Source organism: Cyanistes caeruleus, chromosome 3, assembly GCF_971803275.1.
Source record: "Cyanistes caeruleus chromosome 3, bCyaCae1.hap1.1, whole genome shotgun sequence".
Taxonomy (NCBI): Eukaryota; Metazoa; Chordata; class Aves; order Passeriformes; family Paridae; genus Cyanistes; species Cyanistes caeruleus.
This window is the reverse complement of record NC_141703.1, coordinates 82,510,669-82,534,362: the sequence shown is the minus strand read 5'-3', so window position 1 is coordinate 82,534,362 and position 23,694 is coordinate 82,510,669. Positions and strand designations below refer to the sequence as shown.

Genomic DNA, 23,694 nt, shown 5'->3' with positions numbered 1-23,694 from the left:
TTTACCCAGTGGGAGCTGATTTAGTGCAGTTGTCAAGTTGGGTTTATTAATTTATTCCTTATCGTGGGAGTTCTGCTAAATGTCCTTGAGGCCTGTAAATCCTGCATTCTTTGTGTCCACTATCAGCGGTACATCCTTCTTCCCAAGCTTTGTTAACCTCCCCCTAGGTCTGAGGTCATTGAAACATGTTGAGCCCTAAATCTTAAGAAGGTAATTTTAGTGACAATTTGTCCTTCTAACACCTGGAGATCCCTTAGAACTGGTTGGCTCTCTGTTTCACGGATCTCCCTTCACGTTGATTAGGCTTGAAAGTACAAACATCAAACGTTAAACAACATCCCGTCTCAAGAAAATTTTTACATATTCCACATTTGCCAACACCTCCCCCTCGCCATTCCCTCACGCGGCTTTCCCGCGCGCGGGCGCAGTCGCCAGGCGCTGCCATACCCCCTCCCCACCCCCCGCCGTTTCCCGACAGGCCCCGCGGCGGGAGCGCCGGGCCGCAGCGTCGCGCCGCCCGCCGCCCTCGGGTTCCGTCCGGTGCCGCCGGGCGCTTCTCCCGCCATGCGCCACAGCCTCACGCAGCTGCTGGCGGCCTCGGCCGGCGGGGCCAGCCCCTCGGGCGCCGTCTGGCCGCTGGCCGGAGCGGGGCAGGCCCCGAGAGGGCGGGATGGCGGTGGGGAAGGGGACCCGGGCCCCGCGCGGCCCAAACCGCAGCCGCCGCCGCGGCGGGAGCCCCCGGGCGCCCCGGAGCCTCGGCGACAGGAGAAGGAGGTCGAGGCACCCGGCGGCCCGCTGGAGGTGTGGGAGCAAGAGGACTGGTTCCCGGGACTGGAGCTGGGAGACCTGCTGGAGGCGGCCCGGCCGGACTGGGACCTGGATGCGGAGCTGAGCGGCTGCTTCTGTGGGGACCCGGAGCCGCTGCCCGCGCCGGGCCAGGGCCCGCGGCCGGCGGCGCCCGGGCGGAGGAGCGGCGGGGCCGGGAGTCGGCTGAAGGCGGCGGCGGCGGCGCGGTTGAACCGGCTGAAGAAGAAGCAGTACGTGCTGGGGCTGGAGAGCCGCCTGCAGGGCCTGGCTGCCGAGAACCGGCAGCTGCGGGACCGCAACCGCGGCCTGAGCCGCCGCCTGCGAGAGCTGGAGAGGGAGAGCAGCTACCTGCGGGCTGTGTTGGCGAACCAGAGCGCCCTGGGGCAGCTCCTGAGCCGCCTGGCCGGCACCCGGGCCGGCGGGCTGCAGCTCAGCACCAGCCTCTTCAGGGACACGGGCAGCCCCCGCCGCCAGCACCAGCACCTCCAGCCCGCCGGCGAGAGCAGCGACCACGACTACGCTTTGCCCAGCTCCCGGCCCCGCGGCCTGGAGGAGGCGGCGGCGGTGACTGAGACGGAGGAGGAGTGGGCGGCCCCCGGCGGGATCTGCCTGCACGTGGACCGGGATCAGGTGTCGGTGGAGTTCTGCTCCATCTGTGCTCGGCGGGCAGCGGCCTCCTTCAAAATGTAGGGTCAAGTACCTGCTGCAAGTACTCGTGGGGTTCTCACCCGTAAGGGCCTCGCGTCGCGGCGGAGGAAGCAGGCGATGGTGCGGAGGAAAAGAATCCATGCAGTGGTGATGGGGTGGTATTGGGGGAGATGCAAAGGAGGGGAGCCTGGCGCTTACTTAAGTGCGCAGGGTAACAAAAAAAAATCTCTCGAACGGCACGTTGGGAGCCAGACGGTGGCCTTGGTTTAAGGTCCTGTAAATCTGGCGTGTGGACGGTAGTGGTGTGAGCCTGTTTGGCGATGGGAGTCGCGCAGAGCTGTGTGCAGCAGTGCGACAGTGGTCGTGCAGACTGACACGCGCGTGGTGCCGCCAGAGCCCGTTCGCAGCACTTGGGTGAAAAGATCATGCCGACTTGATGCATGAAGGTGTGCTCGGCTCCACTTCGCAGTAAAGATAATGCTGACTACCCGGTCTTGAGTCAGATAATGTCTAGCCTGCTTATCCTGAGGAGCCGAAAATGCTTGCTTAGAAAACCAAACAAAAACTCCATTATGACATCGTCACTGGACAGACTTAAGAAAATAGTAATGATCGGCAAAAGAAAGCATGCATATAAAATTGTACTGCATCTCAGTTATACATTACTATTAAAACCTCTCTGACAGTTTCTCTTTTAGGTGGTTGCCCTGCCAGGCTCCGTTGTGTAGGGGTTAAAGAACAGTCGTTTTCCACCTCGCAACCTGGTAAGGATCAATATATTCCCATAATGTGGTATCAGACAGCTTGCTTTGCTTATCCCAGTCTCTTGTAATGACTGGTTCAGAAAATTATGTCTCTGGTCCTTGGCCTACTCTGCCAAAATGTTTCTAGCTGTGGATGACAACTAATAGTAAAGGTTACAATCGCATCATTTTCATTAGCTGTTTTCCTCTTTCCGTTTTAGAAACAAATACATTGGCTACAATAGTAGCCAATACAGGAGCTACATTTCGAATTTTAAAGAAATGCTTGCACCATTTGAAATAGAAATTTCCTGTTAAACCACGTATCTGATGAGCTGAAAAAGGAAAATATGCTGATGGGGGGATGTGACATTTATAGCCTTTTATTACAGGGGACTGTCTCAAAAGTCTAAGTAAATGCTTTTTGAGTGAAAAAAAGAAAAGGAATGTGTGACCTGTTGGTTTAAAATGCTGTCTTGTGTTAGGGATGCACGGTACTTTTCAAAAGCTCTTCTCTAGCTTGCTCTAATTCATGACGCAGAGTTTGACCTGATGAAACAACCTGAGCACTGGTTAAATCTCTACAGAGGAATCCTCACATAGAGGAGTCACTCTTGCATGGACCTCTAAGGATAATTAGGTTTGAAGAATCAGTGCATCGAAGTAACTCATTACTTTACCTTCCCATAAATAAATCTCTGTGCCCATGCACACTGAAAATCCTATGTTACTTCAGAGTCGCTTTAAATTTTAAAAATACTGCATGTATATGCACGTGCTTAACTCTACTGTAGAATTCTTGATTTAGCCTCTTACAGTATCCAGAAATCTATGACCCAATATAATTAAGCACAGTTTGGAGATGAGCAAATATGTATCTTGAGGCTAATGATATGAAAATGCTCCATAATTGCTCCTGAGATAGGAGGAAAAATAGTTTGGCAAACAAATAGTGTGTGTTTTCTTGTACTAGTCAGTGTTTCTCCCTATCACAAAAGATGAGTGGGTTCTTTTTTCAGTTGTATTATAATGTTTAGGTTGTTTAAATGTATGTCAGTTGGGGGAAGAAGGATTGTGAAAATGATAATATGTAAAGTGAGGTTTCACAAAGAATGCTTTTCTAAAACAGCTTCATTTATTAATTTCTTTTAAAAAATGATGCTATTTAGTGTTTCTGAAGTCTTGTTTCTTAAAGCCTTAAATTATGTGTTTAAGGCTAAGTAGGTGAAAGCATTTGCTCCCAGTCACTTGCTTTATTGGTGCTAGACCCTGTCATGTTTTCATCAGTAGCAAAGGAGTTTGATTTTTCTTTGTGAAACATCACTGTGTGATAAAGTATATGTGTATTTAGCATCCTTGTTTTTCTTTATGCTAAAGTGGATTCAGCTGTGTTGGGGCAGAAGAGACGGGACCAGCTGCTGGCCACATTTCCTGCTTTATTTTAAAAGGTAGTATAAGAAATGAGAATAAAGAGGTAACAGGGCTTTTGCTGTCTTTGGTTAAAAAAAAAAAAAAGTTGAATGCTGGGATTATTTACTGTCATTCAAGATGTTTTTTTCTTAAAAGACAGTATTCTATCAAACAGGTTTTACTCCACTGTATGCAGAATTCCATCTGTTCAGGGTATATTGCCAGCATGAAAGAGACTTAGTGGGATATGTGTGACCTTACACTTCTGTGGTGGCATCAACAGGGCTGTTCAAAATTTCAGTCGTAACTTGGGTAACTGCTGTAACTGCTGGGTTATACCAGTGCACAGGAGTCAGAATTAACCACCAGGACCTGCACTGACTGATATGCAAAATGGAAATAATTTAGATTCAACCTGCCTAGCTCAGACTTCATGAACGTGCTTTATTTTGCAGTTTATTGTGCTTGAGGAAGAGAGAAACACTAATGTAGCAAGCATGGGATGTTCCAGTGGCATTTTTACGGTTACTTCAGTGTAGGAGTGTTTTTTAAGTTAATTTAAATATGCATTCTTTCTTGTTGCATCACTGCTGAATGGCAGGGTCAGGGACAGTTCTTCTGGCCTCTGCTGTGAACCTGCACAATGCTCTGTCATGACACAACCTGTGGCTGTGTCTGAGAGCAGCTGATTTTCTGACATGCAAAATGATGTATTGTGGTACAAGAACAAGGTCAAGTCCCAAGAAAGTCAGTGGCTGCAGGCATTTCTAGTGCCTACTGAATCATATTTAAACCAAATAGAAGGGAGGAAGTTATTTGAAACTCTAACCAACTGTACTATCTGTATGGTGTATTATTAATGTAGCTTTTTGAATTGAAAGCCTTGAAATGACGTAACTTAATACTTGAAAATATATTGTAAATGTTTCTTTGTAATTATGTGCCATTCAGATAAGAATACAATACCATAATAAAATCAGACTTGTTGATCTTTCAGTTTATGGGCTCAAATGTTTTTTCATCTTTTTCTTTTCATGGATGACTTGGTTCATTAAACAAAGTGGTAAAACAGAAAGGGGAAAATGCTGCTATCTCTGGGTCATCAACTGGAAAACAAGATAAAATGGGTCAGGGTATGCAGGAGAAATGTTCTCGCTCTTCTGTTTTTAAAGGTAATTTTGTGGTAAGGACAACACAAAGCTGTTATTCCTTGAACTGCAGATAGAGCTGTACTTCTGAGAATCAGCACTTCTTGTATTTCATAGTTGTTCCTAATTTTTTATTGATATGGATATGTTTGATCAGTGTACCATGGAGGAATAAAATACTTACATAGACCCTTCTGTGGTCTATTGGCATCTTCCTCCCTTCTGTTTTATTTTTAGGCTCTGAAATTTCATTCAGACCATACAGGCTGTTGAATCACAATCTTTGATCAAATTGCTATATTCCACACTAAACACTGGTGTGAGTGTTAAAAACAAAATGTTTGACAGTGCTGAAAGGACAGAACATTTTCAATGCTCTGGAGTGAGCCATGTACTGTATGTTCAGATATCTGCTCATCTTAAATGCTTTATTTTTGTAGAGGACAGTCTGAAATAGTGCACTGGCTTTCTAGCATTTCACTTTCTAGTGAAAGAGGTCTGCAGCATGATAAAAAGGAGCATTTCACAAAAAATACTGCATAAAAATGTAAAAGCATCCTGGCATGCTCGGCCTTTTTGGCCTCTCGTTGTAGGAAATGCCCTTTTCAGCACTGAAACATGTTTGGTAAATTGTTTGTACCACAGAACCAAGTGCTGCCAGTGTTCAGCTGCACAGCTATGCTACCTGCATTTACCTGTTAGTTTGTTTTTTTTTTTCCCCAACAGAGTCACTTGAAGACTGTTTAGTGTTTAAATATGGAACAATTTCATGCTCAGTTCTCGTTTAGTTCTTTGGAGTTTGATTTTGGTGTTGACTCTTGGTAGTGTTCTAAATTAACTTCTGTTTCCTCTGAAGAGATCTGAAGCATTTGGGCATTAAAAACAAATTGGTTCTTCTGTAATCTGTTGCTGTCTGGAGAGATGATACCAAAGGAAATGCAGTGAACCATGTTCCAACACTTGGCATTTCTTGGTAGTTCCAAATAATCAGACTTCTTATGTCATTGGTCAAAATTGTTATCAGTTTTCCCTGTGAAACACAGGGATCTTTGGCAAAATACAAAGGGTTCTTGTACATTTACTGATTTTTAAAATGCTATGCTTTCTAGAGTTTGTAGTTAAGGAAGTTTTCTGCTGTAATCAGCACTATTCTGATGATAGGGCTATATTTACTATTAGTTACACTGTAATATATCTGCAGGATATGTTTGGTATGGGAGCCATTCAAATGGACTCTGTTTAAAGAACACCCTCTGCAAAAATTGCTCGTTACCAGCTGCTGATTCTACATTTTCCCACACAGTTTAAGTGGGATATGCAGATGTGGAGAAATAATTCTGCTTGTGCTCATTATCGGGAGGATGCCAAGGGCAGGACTTGCACGTGTACCGGGAGGATGAGGGTGTCATTTGCAGGAGCTGTAGAATATTGAGACAGAATGGTGCATCTAGAAGATAAAAGTGATGCCTTTTTAGAAATTCTGTTGGCTCTTATCTGTAGCTATTCTTGGCATTCTTTTGGCTGTAGTTCAGACTTGGAGTAGCCTGAAGTCCTGTCTCTGGGATATGTAGCCTGTTTCTACTACAGTGGTGGAAGGAAGGATCCAATAACACCTGTTCTCACTCCGTGTTTGTGGGGAGTTTATTACAGTTGTCAGAGGCTAAGGACTGGCTCTTGGGAATTGTAGGAGGTAGGTCATATCCTGAGTATGAAACAGGGAATGGAAGGAGCGTTCCCAGATTCCTGACTAGGCACTCCTCCACACACATGCTGCCAGAACTGGGACAGCACCATGCTGTCCTGTGGAATTCTGAAGCAACTTCAGACTTTACTGATTAACTTCTGAGAACACTTCTTCCCCTCAATAGTTTAAAGAGAAGTACAGAGGGTGTAATTGAAAAGTTTACTTGTTCACAAACACACCACCTTTCTAGTCTCAGGAGTGTTCAGCTGACCTTTGATGTGACTAGTGCTGAACATGTAAAGTACATGCTTGCAATTTGAGTGTTCATCAGTGATGCTGGAAACAACTATTGGTCTTTGTAACTTACTCAAAATGTTGAGGAGTGTAACTTTTTTTTTAATATACAATCTTCATCTTTCACATTAAGAAATGAGTATCTAAAAAGATGTGGTTTGTCCGGGTCAGGCCACTAAACATCAGAACATGCATTTTGGTGCCAGGATAATTATCACTTCAATTTATACCAAAATGAAAGTAGTACATGGAAGGGGAGATCTTTTTGAGTCTCACCCATTAATCTGCTTATAGTATTTTAACTATTTTAATGCTTGCAATAATCACTGAGCCAATCATTGTCATTCTTCAAGATACTATTGCACAATAACACCTTTATTTTATGTTTTTATTATCACAGGTAAGTGGTTCTGTTGGTTAAAGTCTGATGGCTTCCGGAGATATGACAGTTCACTGTCATGTAAAATACTTGCTCCATGAGAATCTCCAGTCGGGGTGATTAAGGTAAGGCCAAGCTGTCTGGGTGCAGGATGGAAACACCACATGACACAGCGACACTTTGAATCAATGAAAACTAAATTATCTCTAACAACAACAGGGAGTCTGTATTGCTGCTTCCCTGTACAAATCAGGCTGCTGCACCTGCTTATAGAGAATGAATGTGTCATGGTCCTGCTGTGATGACCCATTTTTAAGGTAAATAAAGATGATGAAACAGCTTCCATATATTTTTTATCAGCATTACAGCATAAATTTTAACCCCTTTCAATTAAAGGTCTCAATGCTGAATTCCTACTTCTCATTAATAAATATTTCCACATGCATCTCAGGGGATGGTAGAATTTTACTGAAGTGACTGTTGACCAGTAACTGCAGTGTTTCAGTTACAGAATCACTTAGGTTTGGAAAAGATCCCCAGGTCATCGAGTCCAACCTTTGAGTTATCACCACCTCCTCAACTAGATCATAGCACCAAGTGCCACATCCAGTGGTTTCTTGAACACCTCCAGGGATGGTGACTCCTGCCACCTCCTGGGCAGTCCATTCCCATGCTTAACAAACCTTTCTGTAAAGAAATTTCTGATGTCCAACCTGAAACTGCCCTAGCACCATTTGAGGCCATTTCCTCTTGTCCTGGCACTTGTTGCCTGGGAGAAGAGGCCAACCCCCACCTTAGAGGGGTTAAGACCATACATCAGTTTGAGAGAACCATTCCCAACTTAGCTCTCAGACTGCAGAATACACCTCATGCAGTAGGAGAGCTGCAATTTATATTGGTCTAGAATATACAGCCACCAATGTGAAGACACACCTGACTGATAAATGCAGTACTCTGCACCACTGAGCTTAGACATAGCTGAAATATGTCAGTAAGGGCATTGGTCCTCAAAGGTCTCTTGACACAGCCCTATCCTTCAGGAAAAGACTTGGTTTCAAGGCAAAAAGGTTACAAGGCCAAAGGCTGGTTTTTTTGATATGTTGGGAAGCCTGACACGACTATCATTCCTGATTGCTCTGTGATAAAAGTGTTCTCTACACTGTGACCCATCTAACACTGTAAAAGGGGTAATCTTGTGATGAGTTTTGTGCTAGCAAAACGGAGAAAAGGGAGAAAAATACTCAGATTTTGAGGAATCTGTAGTAAAACCTTGCCTTGATTTTTTTTTCAATAAATATCTATGGTTTGCATTAAGAAGGAAAATCCCTCTTTTTTCAAGAATACTTATTTTTTACAGCTTCTAAAAGTTGTAGCATCACCTTAGAACCAAACATTAAGCAGGCACTATAAATGCCTTCTTGCCTCCCATTTTCAAGGAAACACACCTGTCTGTTATTCAGGTGTATACACTAAATATGGGCATAATGAAAAGTTTAACCTGCATTTAAGTTCAAAACTTAAAAAATGCCAGTGCAGAGACTTCGTTTTTATATTAAAAAGACACAGCAACACCTCTTTTTCTTGTTTATTATGGTTACTTATCCAAGGCAATTGAAAAGTTGCTTTACTTCACTCAGGTAGCTCTTCAGGATCCCTGCTAGTGTTCATCTGCAGCAGCATTTTGATATATATTCCGTGCTCTTTAGTGGCAAGATATAATCCAGTCACAGCCTGTACCAGTATAGCCAGACTCATCTTTCTAAAGACAGGCCGAGCAGTTGTGAGCCAGTAGCGTAATATATTTTCTTTCCCTGGCAAGGGAGTTGACATATACCTAAACAACAGAAACAGTGGAAGAAACTTACTTTTTTTTTCCATTCAAGTGTCAAGATTTAACATAAACACTTACGTAGATAGTAATTTTCTCTTCCTTCTCCTAAATTAAATTGACCTGGTGATACTGAGCTCTCTGCATAAATGCTTTGAAACATCCTGGCCACACCCTGGGTCTCACCAAGCCTCACCCTGCCCTTGCTGTGCTCTGAACTACAAAGAATGACACTTGTCAGGACCTTGGCTGCTGGGCACTGCCCAGGGTCAGGATGGCAGCCACCACTGCACGCACCCAGGCACACCCTGGGACACTTGGAAGGTTCCTGCTAAACACAAGGGCTTCCCAATAGATCACTTTGCAGATCTTATTTCACTTTGGTGTAGCTCTTACAGACTTCCCTTTGTAATTAGATGGTCTTAATGTAAATATCCTTCCACATCCTAAATGTCTACAAGGAGACAAGTGTGCACAGATTAAATATTTACAGAATTTACACTAAGAACTGAACATTTAACCCATAAATACATTTCAATCAATACACTGCAAGAAAGACATACCTGGCTGCAAGGCTTGCGTTCAAGGGGATAGCCAGGAAAATGGGATAGAAACCACCCACAACAGCACCTACTAATCCTCCTCTGATCACAGCACAGACCTCACAGTTCAGCTGACCTGCGTGGCAAACAATATTTCACTGCCAGTATCCACACAGGCTCCACCACATCAATTTATAAGCTGCGTGCAAGAACCTGAAAATAGGCTCTTGACAGAAACTTCCAAGCTGTACAGGTATGCAAAAAAATTTAAAGGAGGACTCTTCTTTTAGAAAAAAAAAAAAACAAACAAAAAATCCCAAACCAAAACAACAACAACAGTCCCCCCTCCCCAAAAAAAGACAAAAACCAGAAACAATCACTCCCACTCCAAGCCAAGAGAAATTTATCATTTGAAAGTTGACATTCAAATGAAATTGTACAGATGGGGGCAAATTGAACTTCTTTGTTGTAGTCACTTTTACATGACTTTGAGTGAAAAATGCTGAAAATAAGTAATGTGTAAAATAATTTTTTCAGAAATATATAAACATATGTATCTCCTTTTCCACTCCACTTTGACAACTCACTGCTGTCCGATGCATTCTGTTTTTCAAACTCTGCTTTACAAACTGAAGGTTTTTTAAGACCACAATAGTTTAATAGCACTGTTCTGCAGGAAGAAAAAGCTCTTCTAGTGTTACATTGTGTACAGAAAGCAAAGCCCTTTCAAAAAAAAAAAAAAAGAATAAAGAGATTTTTACCTGAAAATAAAGGGTTATGCACAAAAACTTCATAAACTGCTGCTGTTGAAAGAAATGGAATAACAGCCATTGGCAGAGCAGACACCAAGGAAGCCTTTCTGACATGTAGGATGCTCCTGAAGAAATTATTTGCTGCTAAGCCACATAAGCTTGAATTTGCTGCTAGGAAGTATTTTCCATGATTACAAAGGTTCCTGTGAAAGAAGGAAAATAGTTTTAGCAACTGAGAACTGTAAAATTAGTTTAGTCAACACTACAGTTCTCTTCTGAAAATCCTGCAACAAGGGGTAAGAGATGTAAATCTCTCACTGGAGCAAAATGGAGTAACTACTTTCCAAAGCAGCCAGTGCAGCATCCTTTGTTGTATGCCTGAGTTTACACACACTTCAAGAGTGAAGCAGCAGGTTGAGAAGCTGTTGCTACAATTTTTTTCCCCCCCCATTATTAGAGTTAATGGAAGCTTCATTAAAGCACTCCTAATAAGCATGTTTCTAAGGATAATGTCTGTAAAGAAATGAGTAAATATATATATATACAATAAAATAATTTTAAAAAGTCAAGTCAATCTACTTAAAATTCTACATTTTAATGTTTCAGGTAATATTAAGCACTAAAAAAAATCATATGTAAAAGATTTTGGCGATGTACTTGCTAATCTTATAATGTCAGACATCAAGGACATCAACAATTGCTTGATTTAAAAATTCAGATTTCACCTTTACAATCACAGGCAGTGAAACACAGGCAAGCTTGTCAATAAATACAGAGGACTGAGATTAAAATTTTAGTGGGACATTTAAGTATCCAAACTAGAGCAAATTAATTTACCCAGGACCAGCAAAATCCACTTAGCAACGTACAGAACTGTTATACTGCACAAAAGAAAAGAAAAGGACGATGGAAGAGTTGGATTTGTGTTTTTTTTTTTGTTTGAGCTCCCAAGTGTTAAAAACAAGTGTCTGGGTAAACGGGAACTCAGTTTGAGTGCAGTGTGCTTGCTCTTCCTTTCCCGACGTTAGTGAGCTCCCCTCTGGATACAAGCTTTAAGTCCTGCCAGGGACTGGCAGCTACTCCTTTCCAAGGCCCAGCAATCCATAAGTCCTGAGTTTCTATCCAGACATTACCACATCACTACTGAGTATCTGCCTCCCCTGCTATCCTGGGGAAAGAGGAGTTTTGGAGGCTAAATGTGAGGGCAGCAGATCCTACACAAAGTTGCAGCCTTTCTCACTTTTGTGGGGAGGCCCTGTGTTAATACCTGCAGTTTTTTTAGCCAGCAATTTAGTCCTATTAAAAAAATATAAATAAAATAAGCAAGCTTCTGATTACTCTTGTTTCTAAAAAATTTATCCAAGCTGATACACCCATGCAAATGGCTCCTAACAGAACCGGCTCAGGTTTTGCAGTGACCTGCAGTATCACAAACCAAAAGGTCATTCGTGAGGCCCAGAAGGCATTCAGCTGGCTTTGTGCTGCACAGAACCCTGCTGGTGAGCCTGCAGGACTCCAGCTGACTCCTCCACCACCACCTGGATACCTTAGTCTCGCCTTCCTGAAACCATGAGTGGTGCAGAATGAAATGCAGAAACCAGCAGGTTGATGCACAATCAGTTCTGGCCCCAGGCCAGCCCTGCTGGACACAAGATGACTCCAGCAGAATCACATTTCAGTTTCCTAGAAAATCTTAGCTCTAGCACAGGACTGTGAGCACACTCAGCCAGTCAGGGCTGATCAGCCATCCCAGAACCCTAGGCACTGGGGAGCACATGCCAGAAACCTGCTGAGCAGGACCAGAGCCAACACTGAAATAACCATATTGTAAAAACATTAAACAAGTTTTCTGTTCTGGACAATAGCAAGCATCTTCACAATTAACTAATTTTGTAACTGCAAGAAAATTTGTAATATAAGAATAAGGAAAAATAAAAGCCTCCAGGACTTGAAATGTTTGATGCACTTATCTTCATTTATTTTACCAGCACTTACTGGTCTGCTTTAGGAAGCTCATTGAACATCTTTTGTATGATTTCCATCCGCTTAAATCTTTCCAAAATTAATCTTTGCTGTGGAGAATCTAGTTCAAGAAACTCTCTTCCTGTCATCTTGAAGTCCTGGATCATAAGGAAAAAATAAACAAATGCAATCAAAGTTACATAGCTCCAGTATGAATCAGATAAACATTTAGACTCTGCCACTATGAATCACAAATGCATTTCCTATTTTGCGTGGCAATGCTCCAGGTTTAAACTGACTTCACTGTCAATAGAACTGTAAGAAAAACCCCCAACCAAATAAATCCTTACTTTGTAGGCATAAATCAGAAAGCATACAGTTGCAGTGGTTTGTGTGGCAAGGTTTTGGTAGCAGGGGGGATGCAAGTGTGGCTTCTGATATACCAGGAGCTTCCCCCATGTCCGACATAGTCTGTTCCAGCCAGCTCCAAGACAGACCTGCTGCTGGCCAAGTCTAAGCCAAACCACTCCAGTGGGGTAAAGTTAAGAAAGTATAAAAACTGCTGCACAACAGTAGCTGGACAAGAGGAGTGAGAATACACGAGAGGAACAGCCCTGCAGACCCAAGGTCAGTGCAGAAGGAGGGCAGGGGGTGCTCCAGGCACCAGAGCAGAGATTCCCCTGCAGCCCCTGGTGCAGCCCCTGCAGCTCATGGAGGTGCAGGGTGGAGCAGAGATCCACCTGCAGCCCCTAGAGGATCCTATGCTGGAGCAGGTGGATGCCCAAAGGAGGCTGTGACCCAGTGGGAAGCATGTGCTGGAGCAGGCTCCCAGCAGGATATGTGGCCACATATGGGGAGGAGCCCAAGCTAGAGGGTGTTGCTGGCAGGACCTGTGAAAGGAAACCACAGGCAGGTTTTGCTGGCAGGACTACACTAGGAAAGGACATGTGAGCCTGTGGGGGACCCACATGGCTACTGAAGGACTGACCCCTGTGGAAAGGACCACACACTGGAAAAGGAAAAGTGCAAGGAGGAAGAAGTGATAGAGACAACACATGATGAACTGTCTACAACCTTCATTCCCTGTCTCCCTGCACCTCTAAGAGGGAGGACAGAGAAAATCAGGAACGAAGGGAGCAGTGGAAGGAAGGTGTTTTAAAGATTGGCATTATTTCTCATTACCCTATTCTGATTTGACTGACGAAATATTCAATTTCCCCAAAGCTTACTGTTTTGACTGTAATGGTAATTGGTGACTGAACTCCCAGTCCTTACCACAACCCCTGAGCTTTTATTCGTGCCTTCCCCATCTTGTTGAGGGGGGCAAAAAGTGATAAGAGCATTTTGGTGGCCACTTGAGGCCAACCCTTTAGAACAGCTCTTGATTACACTTAGAGTTTAGTGATTCAAGTGCTTCTTTTCCTACATGTTTTACTGCAGAGGAAATTCTCCCAGACTTACTTTGCCAATCTTACTTACCTTAAGTTGCTTTTATAACGTGAAGGCTGTGTCCTAAGCCCTACCTATGGGTCTGAGCCTGCTTGTGTTCGGGCTTGTCAGGATGCAGGAACGGAGAAAGCAGAACAAGCGAGCAGGATCTCACCGGGATCGCTTCGGGCCGCCTGAGGAGGGTCCCCAAACCTGTGCTTTGGGACACCACAGACAGCACATCAGGGAGCTGTAATCACGCTCCTCTCCCTGAGCCTTGCACACGACTTGTGCACACGTCTCCCCCTGAGCCTTGCGCGCCGCTGGAGGTAGAGGGAGGCCTCCCAGAGCCCCGGGGCCCGGCTCAGGTCAGAACCCTCAAGCCAGGAAATTGCGGCTCGACCCCGACCTGCAAACCCCGCCGCTACCAGTCACTGCCTCCGCACACCGCTGACCCTTCCGGCTTCCCCGCCGGGCTCAGGCTCCGACCTTGAGCCGTACGGGCGGAGACAACCCCGCCGCCCTCACCGAGCCGCTCCCGCCGCCTACAACATGGCACCTCCCACCTCGCGCCCTCCCCGCGGGCGCCGCCATCTTGCCTGCTCACATGACCCAGGGCCCTCAGAAGCCACCTGTGATTGGGCCGTTGGCCGCCGGCCCAGCATGGCGGCCGCCGATTGGCTGCGGGCCGGCGGGCGGGGCCCGGCGCTGGTTGCCGGGGCGGCGGATGGCGGCGGCGGCTCCTCGATGGCGGCGGGGCTGAGCGCGGACCCTGCACCGGCGGCCGGGACGCGGGGACTCCCCCTTCGGTGCGGGGAGGCCCAGTCCTCGGGGTAACCCGCTGACCCCTTCCCCTCAGCCCGTGTCCCTTCCCCGCCTGCCCCCTCAGCCCCCGCAACGCCCGCTGCCCTCCCGCCCGCTGCCCTCTTCCCTCGCCACCGGCTCCTTTGTGCTTCCTCTCCGTCCCGCCCCTTTCGAGCGCCCCTCGCCCCGGCTGCGTCTCGCTTCGCCCCACCTCCAACCCCTCCCTCATCCCCTCAGCTCCTGCCTCTCGCTTGTCCCTTAGCAGCCCGGGGGGGAATTGTCCTCGTCCTTAAACCCAGTCTGGTTCCGCCAGTTCACTTGCACTCCATCCCAGCCCCTCAGCCAGCCAGCCAGCCCTCTGTGTCTTGTTTCGCCTCAGAAAGCCGCAGGCAGACCCCTTTGGGTTGGAGAGAACGGGGGGAGGGTGGAGTGGGGAGGGGACGAGTGGGGACAGGCGCTGAGTCCCTGCCCGCGGGATGCGGGGACGAACAGATCCCGACTGTGAACATCAGAGAGCAAAGCAGAGCCGCCCCCTTGACAAACAGTGCCCGTCTCCCAGAGAAGACGATGCACAGCAAAGCCCTGTCATGTGCATCGCAGCTCCTCGTTCTCGCGGCGAAGGGAAGCGTTCGGAGCTTGTCCGCCTTTCTCAGACTTTTCCTTAACGAAGTAGATGAGGAAAATCTATCCCGTTTCTGTTTCTCTTTTTGTTTTTCCAGAAAAAGGGGGAGAGAGAGAGAGGCTGATACTGAAGCCAACCAGCTGCGCTTTTGAGTGGGAAACTCCGGACTGATCTCATGGCTTGCTTTTTATTTCATTAATACTTCATTATCTCTGAAAATGAACCTTTTGTGAAGCTCTTCTCCTAACTCTCCTTATTCCTCTTTCACGAGGTGGCTGCTGCTGTGCAAGGGAAGGAATGGCATGAAGTAAATGACTCCAGTACAAAGCAATCTGCTTTGCCCAAGTGCCCAGTGGGCAGCACTGTCACTTTAATAATTCCAGGTCAAGGGATTGCTTTCCTCGTTTTCAATCCTCTCTTTTAATACATGGGAGGATCAGAGGGACATTAAAGACCGTAAGGCTGGGTGGCTTGCAGATAATAAAAATGAAAGTGCCCAGTGACTTCTGTTGGGTAAGAGGGTGATATTTGAAGGCTGTTGTCTGGTGAGGAAAAAGGGATCTTTTCAGTCTGCTGTGTAGTCACCTAATACATAGCTAGCAAAATTAATTCAAGAAGTGAAAGAGCTTAAAGAGGCACTTTGGATTGTTTTTGTCTTCCTCCTTATTTGGATTACTTGGGCGTTTTTGTCCTGCAAATAATATGTTTTTGAGCATGTACAGGTGGAGTATTGAGACAGCTGCCTAGAGATGGACTGTGCCTTAATTGTATTGCATAAAATCTTTTAATTTTCAAACTTTTCTGCCAGAAGAGGAGTTTAATAAGGTTTTATATTGCCAAGGAACGTTTGCTCTTGTATTTTTATAGAGTCAAATATATTTTAAAGAAATTGAAAGCATCTCTTAAAGAAAGAATCAAAAAGCTTCTTTTCCCCCCCCTTTTTTTTTTCTTATTTGTGGAGAGCATCGGAAGTCCAATCCAAGGGAACAGCAAGTATTCATAGAAATGAAGATTGAAGCTGCATTTCCTTACTGAACTGTAAAAGTGTTCTGCAATAGATAGTCAGTTCCTGACCTTGCAGAGTGTTCCAGTAGTACTTCGTTAGTACCTGTAAATAAGTGCTTGCAACCAGATTCAGAAGTAGGAAGAAGAATGCCAGTCAAGAAGAAAGGTGGGCTATGAAGCTTCATATCTCATATTGTGTCTTCATTGTTAGATTGTTGATTTCTAGTGCTTAGCAATTTCAAATTAAAAATGCTTTAACGGGGAATGGAAATAGTTTTTCTTTTGCATTGAAAATGAGAGAAAAATCTGTGCACTTACAATAATAATTTTTAAAAGTAATTTTATGCTATCCTTTAAGATTTATGTCAAATTTGGCCTCAAATTTTTTTTTTTGTAAAGATCACCCATCTGAGATTTTGAACAACCAAGAGAAAAGTATGACATTTAATTTTGTGAGAAGCCTCTCTTACAAACACTAATAAATTTTAAAACCATAGTTTAATCTGTTATCCATTTGTGATATGTTTGGCGATAAACATCACCTGTCAGTAGCAACATAAATAAATAACAAAGTATCAATGCTAATTTTAAAAACAAGTTATGAGAGCTGTGTTTTGAAGGTGATTTGAATGTTTGGTTTTTTTCAAATATGATTTTAATTAGCTTGAATTTCCATGCTTTAGTACAATATAAAACTATGTCTTTAAGGCTGTAGTATGGCAGCATTTAAGAAAAGACAAACAGCCTTACATTTGGCCTCTTCTCACCTCAAGTTTGTGTTTGCAGCTTTGGAAAATGTGGCTTCCAGTGTTCAAACAACAGCTGGGAAGTATATGAAGGAAAATTCTTACTCTTAAACACTCGCAGACCATAGGTTATTTCTGGTTTCTTGCAAATTAGACACTGATTTAAAGTTTCGAAATATGCTAATAGAGTAAGGGTCATGTGAACCTTTTTGTATTTAGCTCTTCTATCCAGATGTGCCTGGATCTGATATATCCCTGGATCTGATGATACAAAATGTGAGGGAAAGGACAAAAAGTGAATGTTACAAACAGAAATGAGGATGTAATCAGTGTGACTTTGGATTCTCTTCCATATAGGAATAACCCTTCATTAGTTATAAGTTAACACTTACTATATAAATAATGATAAACCATGCAGATTGCTAGAATTATTGTAATGAAAAAACCAATAAATGAAATTTAGTGATTGTATTTTAGAAAATGACAGTGTAGAAATGAAATTTCAAACCTGAAATATTTTAATGAATGGCACTGTCATTCATGGAATTGCTTGTCATTATGTGTAGTAAAGGTGGAAACGTGTGTGGAGGAGTTCTGTTTTAATTCATCCTGCTGTGTTGCAAAAGTGTCACCCTGATGTACTGGTGAGGCTTCTGTATCCTACCTGTTTACAGAAGGAAAACTGAGGCTTTTCATAATTTTAGTTTTAATCCTGATTTAGGTGATTTACACTAAGGATGTTTCTGTGTCAGATGTTCAGCTGTAATTCAGTTTCTGAATACATGCTGCAGGAATTTTGGGGTGAAATCTTATAGGCTCCTTAGTGCAGAAATGAGATGGGCAATCACAGTAGTCCCTTCTGGCCTTAAAAATCTGTGAATTTCCTGTTTGTCTCCAGGCAGTTTGGGTCAGTCTTAGTGCACAGCAAGGCTTGACTTTTCGGTGTTACAAGGATGTGTGTTTTGGCAACATTAAATATAAAGTCAAGAGACACAAATATCCCCCTTGAAATGCTTGAAATTGTCTCATCAGTCAGTGTATTGAAGTTGCCAGTGTGAAAGTATTTGATTATTAAAAGGGTATTGTTAAGAGTGTATTTAAGCATGTAAATTGCAGGATTAAAAATGCTGGCGAATCAGTAACTTCATTGTGATTTTGAACGACTTAATTTGTCTAGTTCATGCAATAGACTTTAACTTTCTAAACGTAATTAAAGGCATGCTGGCAACTCAAAACATTCTACCATTTTTAAAAAGATGGCTGTTTTTTCAAGTAATCCCTGTTACTCCTGTGAATGTTAGGGAGATTGAGGGGATTCTTCCATCCATGTGGTTTTTTTTTTGTTGTTGCTTTTTTTTTTCCCATTTATTTGCTTTATGATTTTGACAGCAGTTTGTGGCTAACTAGTTTAGTACTTCTGATGATGACTTATTTTCACTTTCTGGGAAAAATCTGGGAGTTCATATCTACTCTCCTTCCCATCGAGGACATCTGGGGAAATCTCAGTGGGATACTCTCTTGTAGGCTGTGCAGAAGTATTTCAGTATCAGCATTGAGGACATTAAGGATTATCCCTCTCCTTGTCAGCACTTCTTTCTGCATTGCTATTCTGGATTTGATTAAAATATTCTTCTAAAGTCAGTATGGAGACAGGGAAACCTGTGAAACAAACTTTAAAACATACTGATATTTATCACTGGAATTTGTTACCAAGCCCTGTTTTCTCTGGCACTGGCTCGTCCTGGGTCTTTCTAAAGAACAACTGAAGCATTTTGAGAATTTACCTTTGAAATAGCTCTCACATGTTATACCAGTCTTCAAATTTCACATAGTTATGCACCTACTTTACACTTCACCTTGATGCTTGGTGTGATGCCTGCCATCTTGCTTTTGAAAATCCAGGCCTGTATAGTTAAGAAAAAAATAGTTTGCTTAATAATAAAAATCATATAACTTATAGGAAGATTTAATTTCTTATGGATGTGGAAAAAAAAAAAATTTGGTTCTGATCATATTTCAGTACCTGATTGCTCTTGCCTCTGATGTGCTAGAGTGAAAATATTTTGTTTTTCTCACTTCAGTGTGGAGGGCAATGAGGCTCGACATTCCAGGAATGTTCACAGAGTTGACATGATTGCTTTATATGAATAAATATAAATAGATAAATAAAAATATAAATAAAGTACCAGGAAAAATCAAGGCTGGAAAGGAACTATGGAGTACCCTGTGGTGCTCCCTTTAGGTAGGGGGTGAGACATTGCATGGATTGTTGTACTATTGCTGCACGATTAGACAAAGGGCTCTTTGGTTTTTGCTCATCTCTAATTTTGAAGTAAAGTTAAAGTTTTAAATCAGACAAGACAGGTGTCTGACTGTAGTTACAAAATTATTTGTTGGACAGTGCCATTTATAGATGGAATGAGATGAACAATTTTGGGAAGTAAATAAATTCATTATTTTTTCTTAATTTTTACTTTACTTTTGCAAACTAGGATATTTCCAGATAGAGCTATTCATGGAAATATTATGGGATTTCTTGAGGAAGGTTTTGCCTCAAAGTAAAATAGTACTACTGTATAGAAGAAGTGAAATTAGGTTTTTGCATGAGTTTAGATGTCTGCTCTCCCTCCCTCCCTTCCTGAGTTTCTTAGCTTGATTTCTGTTAACTGTAAGGGACTATATTTAGATTGGTAATTGCATATATTTTGGATTCATCAACAGAATAGTTAATAACAAAAATGTTACTGTAATTCATTCACATCTTTCACAGTGATGGAAAGAACTAATTAAATCCATACTCCTCTGCGATGGAGACCAGATTCCAGTTTTGGAGCTCGCTTGTGGTTCACACAGAGATGGCAGGAACCCCCACATCTGGGTGCCTGGCTGCACATGTGCTTCTAGACTAACTCTGTCATCCTCCTTGCACATCTAGCTGTGTCTAGGCAGTCAGAGATAATGAGTGTTGGGTTTTGTGCTGCCTTCATCCCACTTTGCATCTCTCAAAGGGAGAAGGACCTTTAGTCGGATGAAACCTTTGGGCTGCTCTTACTACCATCTTTACTGGCCCCACCTTATTGCCCGTTTATAAAGATGTGCTGATTCTGTCATAGAATAACTTTTTGCATCATTCCTTTTATATTGAAACATGCCTTCTGGGACATGTTTTATTAAGCACATCAATGTCGAGAATCAAAACGTGTCTCTGATCCCATGTGGACAACTTCTGGGCCATTTAGAAGAATCTGACAGATGTGCTCTATGAAATGCTGGATTTTGTAGGGGTAATGCTGACTTTGTGGCTGATCTGTTGAAAGGAAGGGGTCTAAAAACAACTCAGCAGAAACTTTTAAAGCAAAGTTCATAAAGGACCAGACAAAGCTAGCTCCTATTCATGCCCTAATTCTCTTCCAAACTGGCAGCTTCTTTTTAGCTACCAGAATTTAAATTTAGGATCATAACATTTTGTGCTCAAAAATCTGGACTATGGTTCCAGTCTTTGTACATCTAACAGCAGCAAATCCAATATGTATTGGAAAATTTCTTTTTTACTTGTCACAGGTAATTGTTATTACAAGATTTTTGTTCTTTCAGTTGCTGAATAAGAATTCTCAAGTACTTGGCTAAAAGGCTACCTCCTTCACTCCAAGTTTTGTTCAACTACCTCTCAGTTTGTACAGTTAATTGAATGGGAGCTGTTCAAATTTTAGTTGTGTTTACAGACTGTGGAAAGCACAATTTTAGATTTCCAAGAGTTAAACAAGTGTCAGTGTCACCGATGGACACAATGTATTGAGGGACCTTCAGATAATCTGACACACACAGCTGCTTCGTGAGGCAAAGAAAACCTTTCTTTTGGAGTTTTCTCAACTCTTACAAAGCTTCTCTGACCAGGTTACCCTCATTGGTAGAAGGAACAACACCCCCTTTGGTCCCATTGGTGGGACCAGAGAAAGCACACCAAAAACATCTGTTCAGTATTGTTTTGAGAAATAGTATCTATTTACAATAACACAATTTTGGAGAGAAAACTGTTCCCAGGAACTTTTCCCCTGGGAACAGATGAGCCCCTGACAGGCTGAAACTCTTTCAGGGTCAGAGAATCATGTCCAGAGTATCAGAAAATTACTTTCTAAACCATGCCAATTTTCACCACAAAGCTTTGATTTAAAGATGTCACTGCTTTTATGGCAGTGACTTTTTTCCAGCCAGACATTGTTTCCGCTGTGAGAAACAGTGAAGTATTTTGTCCACAAAAGGACTATAGGAGCAAGCATTATACAGAACAAGCCTTTGTTATATGCATGCACAATGCAAAGCTAAGTGGGCTCTATACTGGGAACAATGAAATTTATACTCTTTTTCAGCCCTGTTGTTATTCTGGTACTTCTCAGATGTTTAATGTAGATTCATCCCATTTTAGTTGCCTCACTTAGGTAGGGTGCCCAACTTTTTGTTCTGAAGGGTTGGTTTGGTCAGCAGAGAGAGATCCACCTCCAAAGGGCATTTTAACACATCTGAGATCTGCATTGCTTTCTGGACAATTGTAATTTTCTCTCTCCCCACAGACAAAACACAGGGTACCAACACCTCACTCAATAACTCACCTCAGTTTGATGATGTCTCATTCTCTTATATAAATGTTAGTGGCAGAAACATCTCCTTATATGAGATATTTATGAGAGCTGACACTGTGTGTTCTGTGAGTGCTATAAATTAACACTATTCATTATTTTAGTGGGGAAAAAATGTTATAGTCGCTGGAATTGGAAGCAACCAATAGTGTTGATACAAGCACAAGAGGCAGCTGTGCATCCTCTCCTCCATTCCTTTTAAGTGTATATTGCACTCAGTAGAAGCAATGGTGTCTTGCATTATAAGCATAATCTTTTTCCTTATTATCCTCTCTTCTTTCCTTCTGAGTTTGTTCCAGATGGCCAAGCTAGATGTCAGAGGGTAACCATGGAGAAAAAGCTGAATTTGTAACTAGTGGTCAAATGTGATAAAAGATGATTTTGCAGTCCCTGCTTCAGCAAAGTGAGAAAATCTGTCTTACTCAGATATGCTTATTTTGGTCAGGTCATACCAGGTTCCTGCTTCTTAGAAGTATTTAAGGTCTGTTTCACTGTGGTATCTTGTATTTACTGCAAATATACACGGTGCCAAACAACAGCTTCATAAAAATAGAAATAAAGGTCACTTTTTCTTCTGCCATATTCGTCTCAGAAAGAGCCAGCAAAGTTGCCCTGACCTGATGGGTGATGACAGTAGTAATCAACATACAAAATATGTGAAGAAAACGTTTGCTCTTTATTGGATGTGGTTCAGAACAGTTTTTGGTGGCAGTAAACACTTTGCCAGAACAAGTCAGTGCAGTTGTCCCTAAGTCTGTCTTCACTTTTGGGCTGAAGAGGTTAATGCTTCCTTCAAAACGTATTTATCAGGGAATTGAATCATGTAGAATTTCCTGGAAAGAGGGAATCTGGACAATTTACAGTTACACAACCGGAAACCAATCTTTTCTGATTTCAAATGCTCTCCTGTCCCCTGACTGTATGGGCACATCTTGCATTATGCTGTAGTGGAATAATTCCAGGCACTTTCTCGTTCACTTCTAGGTGTTGAACACCATGTTAACACTGCCTTGCAGATGGATAGCTGCTAAGCTGTGCTTTTAACAAAAAAACCCCCAACCAAACAGCCCCAACCCAAGGTTTATAAATCTACAGACCTGGTTGTTTAATGTCCAAAATGTAAAATTTATTTTATGTTGTTGCCTGAAAGCACATGTTGGGTTTTTTTATTGACTACTTAGAGATTCTAGTATAATACGAAGGTTCTTTAACTAAAAATTTTAACATGGATGCGAGAAAATGTAAGACCATAATCCCTATTTTGCTAATAAAGAAAGGTAATTTGATCTCATTCCATTTTATTTTTATGCATCACTAGAAAGGCATTTGTGTTACTGAATTGTTTTTTCTTTCATGTAATATAATGATTGTTTTGTATGAGTTTGGAAGTTATTTATTCCTGAACAGGCATCATTTCCTTAGTTTTCTGTCTCACTCCAATTTTCACATTTATGTTAATTTTGATACTGAATGTTCTTTTAAAGGAAAAAAAAAATACACAGCTGCTGTACTAAGTGTGCAACTCTTGTTTTTTACTCTTGCAACTATACATCAAGTTCCACTAGTTTTGTGTCTTGCATTCAATTAGATTGTAAGCTCTTCAAAGCAGGGCACTCAGATAATTTTGTATTGTTAAGATGTCAATTTACATTTATTCAGCTGTATAAATAAGAGGTTTTTATTTGGTGTTATGTCATTTTGAGGGTTTGTGGCTTCATTTTTCATTCTGTCTTCATATTTGCATTGTTGATTTAACATCAACATTTCTACACCTAGATTTTAACATTGTGACACATGAAAAGCAGAAACAAGAAGGTCAGGTGAAGCTACTTGTAATTGCAGGGTGTCTGTAGTTTTGGCAGGAGTCTCAAGGCCCCAGAATCTGCTCATTCTGTTTTCTGCAACGCAAACAGGTCACCTGTGTAGCCAGGTCACCAAAGTGGAGCAAGGATTGCTAATAAACAGGTCCCACATTGCCTTCAACATAGCTGGGAAAAGAGAACTCATTGGAAAAAAGGAATGGCCCTGGTGTGATGAGCAGCTGATATCAGCAGTTGCTGAAGCCTTTTTGTGGTCCCCTGAGGAAAAGCGATGTGGTGGGAAGAATTCAGGTCCCAGAGTGAGGCCCCGTTAAAGAGCTGGGCTCTTCCTTATGAGAAAGCATGATACATAAGATTAACAGGTTATGCACTAAATACTGAGTATTTTTTCAATATTTAATTGTAGTTTACAGGAAGGGATGAGTAGAGAAGATGTAT

General features: G+C 42.6%; 3 protein-coding genes across 35 annotated transcripts in view; 2 read left to right on the top strand and 1 right to left on the bottom strand.

Moving 5' to 3' along the window:
• Window positions 1-484: 484 nt before the first annotated feature.
• CREBZF (CREB/ATF bZIP transcription factor) lies at window positions 485-9,622 on the top strand. 3 transcript variants are annotated; one of them, XR_015284872.1, is made up of 4 exons: window positions 485-1,575; window positions 2,142-2,219; window positions 3,576-3,646; window positions 7,135-9,622. XR_015284872.1 is itself a non-coding variant. In XM_086882255.1 (3 exons), exons 1-2 carry the CDS (start codon window positions 565-567, stop codon window positions 2,188-2,190), a joined length of 978 nt encoding a protein of 325 aa, XP_086738381.1. In that variant the 5' UTR covers window positions 485-564; the 3' UTR covers window positions 2,191-2,219; window positions 3,576-4,604. The 3 variants fall into 3 exon arrangements, 1 of the variants encoding a protein (XP_086738381.1); XR_015284871.1 differs by having other exon boundaries at window positions 485-1,493; window positions 7,135-7,245; XM_086882255.1 differs by lacking the exon at window positions 7,135-9,622 and having other exon boundaries at window positions 485-1,493; window positions 3,576-4,604.
• LOC111925164 (transmembrane protein 126A-like) lies at window positions 8,689-14,346 on the bottom strand. Of its 16 annotated transcripts, none has more exons than XM_086882262.1 (6): window positions 14,258-14,346; window positions 13,677-13,843; window positions 12,231-12,355; window positions 10,245-10,438; window positions 9,505-9,619; window positions 8,689-8,947 (listed from the first exon to the last, which is right to left on the bottom strand). In XM_086882262.1, the coding sequence occupies exons 3-6, from the start codon at window positions 12,344-12,346 to the stop codon at window positions 8,743-8,745; spliced, it is 630 nt and encodes a 209-aa protein (XP_086738388.1). In that variant the 5' UTR covers window positions 12,347-12,355; window positions 13,677-13,843; window positions 14,258-14,346; the 3' UTR covers window positions 8,689-8,742. The 16 variants fall into 16 exon arrangements, with proteins under 16 accessions (XP_086738388.1, XP_086738396.1, XP_086738394.1 ...); XM_086882270.1 differs by having other exon boundaries at window positions 13,677-13,838; window positions 14,233-14,302; XM_086882268.1 differs by lacking the exon at window positions 14,258-14,346 and adding an exon at window positions 14,225-14,245 and having other exon boundaries at window positions 13,677-13,838.
• The window catches only part of DLG2 (discs large MAGUK scaffold protein 2), a 986,702-nt gene continuing 977,326 nt past the window's right edge, over window positions 14,319-23,694 (top strand). For 8 of the 16 annotated variants that reach the window (XM_086882228.1, XM_086882225.1, XM_086882221.1 and 5 more), the window contains exons 1-2: window positions 14,319-14,458; window positions 15,149-16,222. In XM_086882228.1, coding sequence (XP_086738354.1) covers window positions 16,204-16,222 — 19 coding nt within the window. In that variant the 5' untranslated portion in view covers window positions 14,319-14,458; window positions 15,149-16,203. Of the gene's footprint in view, window positions 14,459-14,875; window positions 16,223-23,694 lie in introns of those variants that run through there. The other 8 variants (XM_086882232.1, XM_086882224.1, XM_086882220.1 and 5 more) reach the window with 5 other exon arrangements.

Bases quoted from the DNA above. Each gene is read 5' to 3' on its own strand.
- CREBZF (XM_086882255.1), top strand. From the start codon at position 565: ATGCGCCACAGCCTCACGCAGCTGCTGGCGGCCTCGGCCGGCGGGGCC. The intron at 1,494-2,141 runs GTAGGGTCAAGT...CCTCTCTGACAG, and splicing joins GCAGCGGCCTCCTTCAAAAT to TTTCTCTTTTAGGTGGTTGC.
- LOC111925164 (XM_086882262.1), bottom strand. From the start codon at position 12,346: ATGACAGGAAGAGAGTTTCTTGAACTAGATTCTCCACAGCAAAGATTA. The intron at 10,439-12,230 runs GTAAGTGCTGGT...CTTCTTTCACAG, and splicing joins GAGCTTCCTAAAGCAGACCA to GAACCTTTGTAATCATGGAA. The intron at 8,948-9,504 runs GTATGTCTTTCT...TCTGTTGTTTAG, and splicing joins AACGCAAGCCTTGCAGCCAG to GTATATGTCAACTCCCTTGC.